General features: G+C 35.5%; 1 protein-coding gene across 1 annotated transcript; it reads left to right on the top strand.

Moving 5' to 3' along the window:
* Positions 1-3,586: 3,586 nt before the first annotated feature.
* On the top strand, positions 3,587-5,735 carry LOC141902566 (protein lin-37 homolog). The gene is made up of 8 exons (XM_074790358.1): positions 3,587-3,718; positions 4,217-4,292; positions 4,493-4,528; positions 4,603-4,718; positions 4,807-4,979; positions 5,153-5,275; positions 5,369-5,436; positions 5,519-5,735. The coding sequence occupies exons 1-8, from the start codon at positions 3,700-3,702 to the stop codon at positions 5,610-5,612; spliced, it is 705 nt and encodes a 234-aa protein (XP_074646459.1). The 5' UTR covers positions 3,587-3,699; the 3' UTR covers positions 5,613-5,735.
* The last annotated feature ends 5,313 nt before the right edge of the window (positions 5,736-11,048 follow it).

The raw sequence follows: 11,048 nt of genomic DNA, 5'->3' as shown, positions 1-11,048 counted from the left end.
TATTTCATATTCATCAATCGAACAGTTTCAGGATTAGTCGAAATCTTATCATCAGAGATTTTTCCCTACAGAAAAAATATATCCGGAATTCGAGGGCCAGTTGCTCAAAAGTTGGTTAAAGATAACCGGCCGTTAAATACCATAGTAACAATAAAATCTCAATTGTCACCATATCAACTATCCACTGGTTAACTCTAACCAACTTTTGAGCAACCGGCCCTGATCTTTAAGAATCCTGCTAGCAATTGCATACTTACCCAGAGCCTGAATTACTCATTTTGCACTTAGCATCTTGTAATTATGATACCTCTGTACATATAATCTTGAAATGAAAAATTAGCTGTCAGTTGTATATTTACCTTTCTATTCTCGCCTGCACTAAAAAGCTATAAAACCACAGTGTATGTTAACAGTCATCAATAATTATGTACATGTATATTATAGGAGCTAGTTGTATTAACCTCAAGTTATATATTTTTATGTATACTGTATTAGGGAAATTAAATAGCTTAGCTTAATACGTATAGAGTAAGATGTAAATTTTGTAAACAATGAATATTTGATGATCATGAATGTTTATTATTATCCATTATTAATTATTATTATTATCACCGAGTGTCTCACTCGTGAATCGTGTCATGAATGTATTGTAATAAAATTACATCAGTTTTACAGCACGTATGGGTGCGATTGCATGTATGTATGTATGAATGTAGAGCTGTACGCTTTCCTGTTCCCGCAGATGTGTACATTTTCTTTGATTTAGATACTTTTCCACTTGAAAGATTTCAAGTTCATTACATTCTCGTTAAAAATGGTGAAAATGTTGCCCTTCATTTTTTCTCAACTTCAGACGTTTTGACTTCAGTTATTTTGCAAAAAATACCATTGGTATGTAAAACCATTCAGAAATGTCATTCGAAGGAATAGCCACCACTTTTGAAGAATCTTTAGGGTAAAATGATTTTATTTGGCAACGTTTTGACCGGTCTTGTATCCTTGTACACAATTCCATTATGTTAACCATATTTATGTTATTTATTATTTTAATCCTTACAGATTATAATTATTAATATTATCTTATGATCAATTATGTATTATTTAAAGTAGTAATTTTATTGCAATTATGGTTTTTAGTAATGCCCGAATACATAAATGATACTGATTTGTTACATATATAGGCTATACATATATATTATGATTTTTTTAAATGAATCGCCAATCAATAATCAAATCAATATATGATACAGTGATAATTTTATATGAAAGGGCGGACACACAATTGGTAGATTTTGCCGCTGGGATATAGGACTTCTAACCAAATTCATTTTGAGTGCTTTGCACATGAACTATTCTGTGTATATCATCAAACTCTAAACAAAACAGTGGCGTTGGAAGTGCAGCGACTGCAGCGGTAAAAGCTGCGGAAATAATTTACTGAATGACGTTTTTTTCTTTGAATACCACGTTTTTGAAGAAATTAAGTGAATTCGCCGCGGCAATATTTAGAACCTGTCCAAAATCGGTATTTGGCCGCAGCAATCAAAAATTGCTTCCAAAGCGCCTGCAAAAACATAAATAAGATTGGCAAAAATGCAGTATATTTTATTTGATTAGTTCTTTTGTGGATTCATTTTACATTGGTGATTCAGCTATTTTATACTGTTTAATAATTTTTTATATACCATATTAAATGGCGTGACCTCAAAACTTTTTTACCCCTTCAAGAACCACTTGTAGATGTATTCCATATGTAGAATTAGCCATCTCAGTTTTTTGTATAATAGAAATCAGAACTTTTATTTTGATAAAGTTACTCAACTGTTGGAGTCATTGAATTTGTTTTTGAATGAAATAGAAATTGAAACATTGCCTGCTGGTCTTGGATAATAAAATTGTGTGTCGCGTTTAATTAGTATTTGTCTTATAAATACTTTTTGTTTTGGGTAATTTATTATGCAGATTCTATTTGGAAAATTTGTCTGTCATCAAGAAATTTATTGCTGAAAATTCTTGCTTCATGTGTGCTGAGTGTCTGTTGAGATAATCGAACCTAGGACATCAGACTACCAGGGAGCAAGCAGTGCCAGATAATATTTCATTTCTGACAAGATGACTGTTTCAAAATCCACGTTCATGTAAAAGATAAGACCCAATTTCAAATCAGAAAAAAAAACAAGTCACAAAAGTTTTCCTCTAGAGTTGATTGAGATTCAAGCCTTGCAAAGTCCCCGTTTGGTTTTGATCCCAAACACTAATTCATCGTCATCGTCATCATCATCATCATCAATTGTGAAGGATCTGTGGTAGGCTCCTTCGAGCCTGTGGTTATCCTCCTCGTTGTTTCTCATTTCGTTGATAGGTTTCCCGTAGTTTGGGTCAAGACAGAGACTCCCTTCCCTCTTGGTTATTCAGTTAACTCGTTGAATTAGTAATTAAAATCAACATGATTTGTTGTTAATAGGTTTTCATATCCCATTAAATATACTGGAAGTCTCAGACGTCTGCCCTTTTGAATAATAGAATAGCTTTCATAGCTTTATCATAGAGCATTTTTTTTGCTTTAGCGAAACTACTGTTCCAATTGAATTTCACTCCGAGATACACATAATCCTCAACTATCTCTAACTTCTGATTACCAACATGAATTTCGAAATTCGTTTAATCCCACTTTTACTTCGAGCGAAGACTAATATTTTAGTTTTATCAACATTCACCGTGAGGCCGTTGTCGGCGCAATATTAAAATAATGTATCTAAATGTGACTGGAGAGATTTCTCATCTAAAGCAAGAATGACTGTGTCATCCGCATAAAGGATAATGATTAAGTTAAGTAAAAGTCCCTAGTTCTGGGTCACAATTCACATTAAGCTTTTCAATAAGCTTATACGACAAAGTTGGTTTACCGCGCGTAGCAAAAAAGTCTTCAATATCGTTTAAGAATAAGGAAAATAGGATAGGTGATAAATTTTCACTTTGTCTAAAACCTCTATCAGCAGCAAAATATTGTGATGTGTTACCGTTAAATTTAACACATTATCACCGAAATGAGGAGAGAATCCCACAATCATCATCAGGAATATTCCTGAAGATGACTTTTAGGATATAGTCGAAACGTTGAAATAAACTACTATCTCGAAGTTTCATTTTCGGACTTTTTATTATCATTGTGGGATTCTCTCCTCATCGCGTCAACACGGATATAGTGTTCTTGCACCGTGATCACCGAAATATAGATATTTTTAACCACCGCTAGGTGCTCACGATTGGTAGATTAATTTAATCGTTAATTACTACGTTAATTTTCCTTTAGTTTGTATCATCTCTGATTACTTGAATTAGTCTCTTTGTCTCTGGATTGTATATATATCTCAAAATTTCTGTAGTATCTCATTATTCCTGAAGATGACTATTAGGATATAGTCGAAACGTTGAAATAAACTACTATCTCGAAGTTTCATTTTCGAACTTTTTATTATCATTGTGGGATTCTCTCCTCACCGCTAGGTGCTGCCCCCTATGCCATAGACGGAGAAAAGGCAACCAGTCTACCTATGGTGCTGCCACCAACTCGATGACATCTCCACACGAGGGCGCCACCAGACGATGATGTCCACGAATTTTTTGTTTTTGTGGCGCTTTGAAAGAATCTAAAAGAACCATCAACTTACCGAATAACAGAAAGTGAATGATAAAACCATGAGTAAAAAGAATATTGGTAAAAACTTTGATCTTACTCGAATGAAGATAATTCACAGTAACTAATTAATTGCGACTTTACTTGCGATGAAATGAATCCGGATAATTTTTTGTGGACTGATTGATGATGATGCTGATGGTCTGTGCGACTGTGGAGTTTGACGTCTTATTGTTGTCAAACCAATACCAATAAGCGTATTATCTCAAGGCTGATTTGTCAATCGATGTACCAAAGTGGATTCTACACATTTGTTTACTTAATTTTCAATTTCAGCTTTTCAAAAAAATTTTAGATTCCGCTTTAATAATCATCCATGGCTGAGTGAAGGAGCATTTTATAGTGATTAGTCAAATCAGTTTGATTAATCAAGCAAATCACTTTATAATCAGATAAACTTATCAAAATATCGGATTGTGAAACTAAACCACAGACAGTTTACTAACTATGATGGTAGTAAGTAATTAGGCCATTTACTAAGGTGTTACTAATATGGTTTGATCCTCCTTGCTTTTTAAGGTGGGGCTGAAGTTTCAAGTGCAAGGAGCAAGTTAGATGGAGTTTTACAGACACTTGTAGATAAGAAGGATGACAGGTAGGCTTTGGCCATTAGCCTAAAATGCCAGCAGATGCATGTCCAAGGTGCCCCCTACCAGACATACGGGTAACACATCAGCTGTCAATCCACTTCATTGGCAATTCCATACATAGCAAAAGTTTTTTGAAATTAAAGCCAGCTTCGTTCATTGGTCATTCCAAAACAATATAATACAAGGAATGATGCTCATTTTTCAGTCAAGGATCAGAGGATGAAACTGAGTCTGGTATCATGTAAGTTTGATCGAACCTTCCATGAGAATCAATGTGTAGTTTGCTCTGTTTTGATGATGGTGCTCTGTTTTCAGTGATGTCGGAGTTTCATCACCGGTCGGATCTCCTCGTAAACAAACAAGCCGAACTCCTCGAAAACGCAGAAGACGAGCAGATGATAACGCATCGATGGAGGCTGGCCAATATCATCGTAAGTTTGCGTCATCCATGTTTTCTGTGTTGTGTTACCTAAAAAAACTAAAATTTTAATTTTATTTCAATATCTTTCGTATTTTAAGATACATATGTGCTGAAGTTATTCGATCGGAGTGTTGATTTGGCACAGTTTGAAGAGAACACACCTCTGTATCCGATCTGTCGTGCTTGGATGAGAAATCAACCACTTAATCGTAATCTCGGTTCAAGACCTCGTTCATTGTCTCCTCAGCCACCTATTGAAGAAGATGACGAGGTAACTCTTCTATGAATTCAGTCAACCCCGGTTAATCCGTTGGCAGAAAAGCTTAGTCCCAAGTGATACTGATTAACTGAGGTTGACTGTTTACTTTTTACAGTAATCAGACTTAAAGTTTCAAGACTCCTTGTTTAGTTCACTCTTTACCACCAGTCTTTGTTATGTTATAGGATCCTGATAAACTGAAAAACATATATAAAATGCCCGATCAAATTCCGCGGAAAAAATCTGGCTCCGACCTGAGGATTCCAACCCCTGTGCCTCAGTCTAAAGACGAGTTGAATATCTATGAGGTAGGTGATCGTATTTTGATAAAATTGTCTTAATTCTAGGCTACATAACAGTTTTCTTAATATTTGCTTAAAATGTCAATTTTTCATTGGTAGACAAATGTACCGGCACCAGAACAGCTTTTATTGAATCATATGTCTCGATGGAAAAGTGTGCGTTTAAGGTATATTTATAAATAAGTACCAGTACATCAGATTTTATGAACTTTAAAAAACCTAATTGGTACTTTCATTTGCATATTACAGTTGGAAAAAGGCAGCTAAGAGAAACGAAGCCCAGTTTAAGGACAGCTACAAAATCCTCAAAGAAATGTACGACCGAACTATGAAAGAAAATTAGATGTCATAATCACTATAAGTTAATATTAGCATTTTACTTGAATGAATTATTTACAAATTTTCTGTATCATCAGTTTTTACATGGAACCAGTCAGTCAGACTGAATGAATGTATATGTATAATAAATTTTCTAGGTGTGAATAAGATAACCGGTATCTTTTTGTTAGTTTGATTGAAAGTTGAAGGATGACACATTATTTCAGCGCTCCTCACAAAGCCATCGAGGCCGAGGGTAAAGCATTTGCATTGGCTTCATCAGATTTTTCATATCCTGAACGTGTGGAAAGGCTCATGCATTCGTGAATTACTGGATCGAGGAAATTGTGAATAGTGACTGGACCATGACTATTTACTAAAAAGTGAAGGGATGCCTTCAAGAACATATTCAGGATTCGAACCCTAGAGCCTGGCTTTGAGGAATGCCAAACACTTCGTCTGCTTCACTTCCGGGTGTCGTGAGAGGGAAATTTAAATCATTTCATTTACGAAAACTATATCGTTTACCATCCACCCATCCAATGGTTTACGAATCTATTGGTTTATATATTAAGATCAAAAACTTAGATAATGAAAAAGGGTAAATCATCATATGTATTTAGATGAGTAGTAGAGAATCATCGGACACCACCATATTATTATTGGCAATCCTAGCCTATTTGTGGAGAATGAATGAATGAAAAGAACGTTTCTTTTCAGTTTGATAAATTAATTATCACCCCTTGATATATATTTCAGTCGCAATGTTTTTGAATCAGATTGGTGGGACTGACCTCTTCAACCGAAATGCTGGTGGAGGAGGGTGAGCTAAAATTAGTAGAAAGCCGTATTTGTCGGTAGCTTAAATTAAAAAGAAAAACATTTAACACACTCACAGTCACACAGCTGCCTTTTTTTAACGAAATAAAAAACATTTTCAGAGTTCTCAACAACAGTGGAAATGATCTTATAATGCAGCCGGGTAATCACTCTCAATTCGAATTGTCTCAAATCAGTTCTCAAGATATTTATTCACAACAATTATCTGGAAATTCTCAACAAAGTGACGTAAGTTTGGTTTTTTTCTGCGCTGCGGAAAACGTATGAATCATCGAGTACGGGACATTTACCACGTGCATCATAAAGTCTGTTTTCAATTTAGAACCTGCGACCGAATTATTTCAATAAATTTGTGGCAAAAACGGCTGAAAATAATAAATTCAGCAATGCAGCAGCTGTGGTGGCTCAGACTCAGTCGAGGGAAATGTCGTTGTGCGAACGAAGAAATAAAATGCGTGAGAAAGATGAGAGGTGCGTGATTAGATTAGATTAAATATCATATTCTATCAAATTCTCCTTCAATATTAACTTGTTAAACATTCATTTATACAGTGTGTAAACTGACCACGATAACCTTGAAAACTCAGGCAATCATAAAAATCTGACTATTTTTTGGGAAAAAGTCAAGGAATTTGACAGATTTGCAAACACAACCCTGTTAAACTTGTGTTCATAAAATGGGGGAAAGTACGTTGCCACTTACCCTGAATAGTTGGTCATATCTTTTTCTTTTCGTTGTAGAGATCTCATGCTGACTGTGATTGACATAGTAAAAGATTGCACTAATGAGGTATATATAATACCCTTGTAAACGTGCATGAGCAAAATATCAAATGAAATGTAAACTATTTATTCTGGTTTTAGGTTAACAAATCTGTCGATCAGTTAAAAGACGTCACTTGTCAACAAAATGAACTCGATACAGGGCGATTCACTTCATTTTTAGACACCTGTCAGTATAGCCATGTCGTTGTCCAGTTCATAATTTCTGTATAATTTCATTCATTTTATTGCATTCATTTTTCCCCAATTATGAAAATTGTAGTATGAATTCATTTCTTTAGTGAAAAAGCATATGGATTCGAACTGCGCCTCTATACTGTCCGAATTACAGAACAACAATGAGCGAAAAACCGAAATTACGGAACTGAAACAAGTTATAGCCGAAGTAAGATATCATCAGAGAAATGCGATTGCACGAAACCTCGTTTAATTCACATTCAGCCCACAATTCACCCAAATACATTGTATGTATACGCTGAATGGTTTGCTTCGCAAGAAAAAAATCTGAATCAAACAATTTCAGAAGGAATCGAAGATCGATGAGATATCAAAACAACTGAAAACCCTACAAGATGAAAACCACGAGAAAGTGATAGAATCGTTAAGAGAAAGTTACAGCGAACAACAACAGTCAAATAGAGAAGAGGTATATATATATATATATATATATATATATATATATATATATATATATATATATATATATATATATATATATATATATATATATATATATATATATATATATATATATATATATATATATATATATATATATATATATATATATATATATATAGCCAGCATTATTGCATCCGTAAATATTGATCGGTTGTGATATGGACACATGGATAATATCAAGATTCGATGGTCTCAAATTATTTCGTGATTCTCGCTCCACAGATTGGTAGATATCACCAGCTTCAGTTGGAAGAGCTGAAAGCGCAGACAGAACTTCAGAAATCAACTTACATCGAAACAGAACGACAAACGATCAAATATCAAGAGCAACTGAAATATCAACATGAAAAACACATTAAAGACATTATGGAAAGGTAAATGACCTTCGATCAAAATCATGACAGTTTCCTAACTTAAGCATCATAGAAAATGAATATTGGAATAGGCCTGCGTACATAATGAATAATCATATTTTTTTGTATAGAATTGGGAGCGAATTAAGATGTTTCCAAGAATATCAGGAAAATAGACGTCATGAGTTCCAGAATCAGTGTCTGGAAAAACTTAACCTTTTCCATCAAAAACAAAAAGGCGAAGTTGAGAAACAATTACAGGAGAAATTGGTCGAGTTGGAAGGCGATAAATATGTTCAACTTCAAGTTGATTTTCAGCAAAAAATGAATAATTTGCAGCACAAACAAAAGGAACATTTCGAAGCGATGTTGAACGAATGGGCGAAAAATGAGTTGCACTATCAGAGAAAACGTCACCAGAAAGATCTGGAATATCTGATGAGTGCTCAAAAAACTGAACTGGCGAAGATTCGAGACGATTTCAGCAAGTTGAATTCCGAAAAGCTTTATCTACAGGCAAATGAAGAACTGGAGGGAATTAACAAAAGCGACGATGGTGCAGAACCTCATAAGATTGAGTGCGAGAAAATGCTCATTGATCCCCCCGCGAATACTTCAGATGTCGTTGCTCAAAGGAACATTGACAAGGTAAATGAAGAACCGCTCGATGATACCAGGAATGGAGTGATTAAAAGACTGCCTAGATGGGGGTTTTATCATTCTGCAAAACTGGATGGTATATCTGAACTGCAGGGAGATGAAAAAACCACTGAGGTTAACGAGATATTTGGTGCTGAATACAAAAACGACAATCCAGGAACTGTTAAACCGCAGAAAGGTATCGCGTTTAGTCCAATGGATGATAACTGTAACGATACATCTAATGGAAATAAGAAGCAACGACCTGGTGGAAGTGATTTCCTGACGAAGAATTATTCTGGATTCGTGGCTCACAAAACGTTCACCGGAGTTGATGCACAATCATCCAAAAATGAATGGAATCCGTTGTTAATGCGCGACACTGCTTCACAAGGTTTTCAGAATTTCTGGCAACGACGTAGTAACGCAGATTTCGAAGAAATTGCCGCGAAAAAACGAGTGATCAAAACGTATTCCATGCAGAATAGTCAAGGATTCGGCCCGGTGAAGAGTTGGAAGCCGGAATTAGTTGAGTCGACGTTTGATGTCAGACGGGGCGCGAAAAAACCAGATCCGTGGTGGGATATAATACGAACGAATAAGAATCCAAGCGACGAATTAATGAATTTTACTCCGCAAAATCAAGGCATTGAGAAAATGAAATTCAACAGCGAAAATCTGGCTTTCGCTAAGATACAGCACCGATTACCAGAAACAAAAGGTTCGATGACGCAACCGATGAAACCGCTGCCATTCACCGATACGAACAAGAAACTCGAACCCGAAGATCCAGTTGGCAGCACACCGTTATTTTCTCCATCGATGCGTAAAAAGTCGCCCTGGTTTTCGAGTAAGCTGACGAATATGGTGAAGCCTTCGCCCGTCGCAACGGTGTATCCCCGAATTCAGGATAACAAAGATACCCAAAATTCGCGGTCAATTAATGATGGAGGTCATGATATAAGTGGTCGCCAATTACCAACAGCAGAAAGAACTGGTAAGTCAACATAGCATAATTTTAAACAGGGTTGTACTGTGTCCGCAGCCGTTAAATGCTAACAAGACATGAAATAGAAATTTGTTCAATCTGACTTTAATAATGATACACAGTACATGTACATGCATAGGCTTCTAAATATTATGTATTTATGTAGTTCATTGCTTCCCGGTGTCGCCGGTGAGGATAACAGGAGCTAATGACGATGATGAAGATGATGACTGGTCGAGTAACAAGTCTTCACCGTGTATGTCTCTAGATGATGTCATGAGCGTAAAACGTAGATTAAAAAATTCCTCTTCCGTTCAACTGAAAATTCCTCCCCAGGCCAACACCAGAAATACTACACCTGCCAGTAAGTATATCAACCTATTCTTGATTGCAGTTTTAAATGGCGATCAATCTGAAGGGATATTGTATGACATATGATACATATATCTTAAAATAAACTGTTGTTTCGTGTTAAGAGATTTAAGTTTAGTCGTCTAGTGTCTACAGTAGGAAGCCTACTTGGTATTTGGATTCGAGCTGCTCGAACGCGTTACTGCTGGAAACTGGATTCCCAGACTGAATAATGCATGCTTTCCCATTTCAGATCAGGTAGAAAATCAAGGCGGATGTAACATTTTCTCCAGTTATGACAACGAATTAACTGGACAGAATGATGTTGAGGTAACCTTGATTAATTGATACACCCAGAAATTAATTATCTTTAGAAAAAAAAACTTTTTCATTTTTTCTTGTTTTTCGCAGATCGCGGATATAAAGAATTACGGTAAACGCAGGCGGCAGACTTTAAGCGAAGGACGTACGATAAAAACGCGTTCCTCAAAGAATAAATACATGTGCAGTCTGTAATTCACCGGGAAAGTGACAGTTTCAAAATGTCTCTCACTCGTTATGGTTATTGATTAATACGATTAATCAATTACGGTTATTGATCGCCTCTTCTGATCCTCAACTCGATGAATCATTTTTACGCAAAATGTTAAGCTATTGATATTGAGCATACTATGTGTTTTTTTGTTATTTATTACATTGAAAATCTGAATGTAATTGAATTTCTCGCTCATCGACTTTTCTGAACAGATGATGAATAGCAATGTAGCCATATATTACCAGAAGCTAAATGTGATGTATTTTGTTTGTTATGAATTGAATAAAAGAA

The sequence above is a fragment of the Tubulanus polymorphus genome, chromosome 3 (assembly GCF_964204645.1).
Source record: "Tubulanus polymorphus chromosome 3, tnTubPoly1.2, whole genome shotgun sequence".
Classification (NCBI taxonomy): Eukaryota; Metazoa; Nemertea; class Palaeonemertea; order Tubulaniformes; family Tubulanidae; genus Tubulanus; species Tubulanus polymorphus.
The sequence above is the reverse complement of the archived record's forward strand: the minus strand, read 5'-3'. Positions and strand labels throughout refer to the sequence as shown.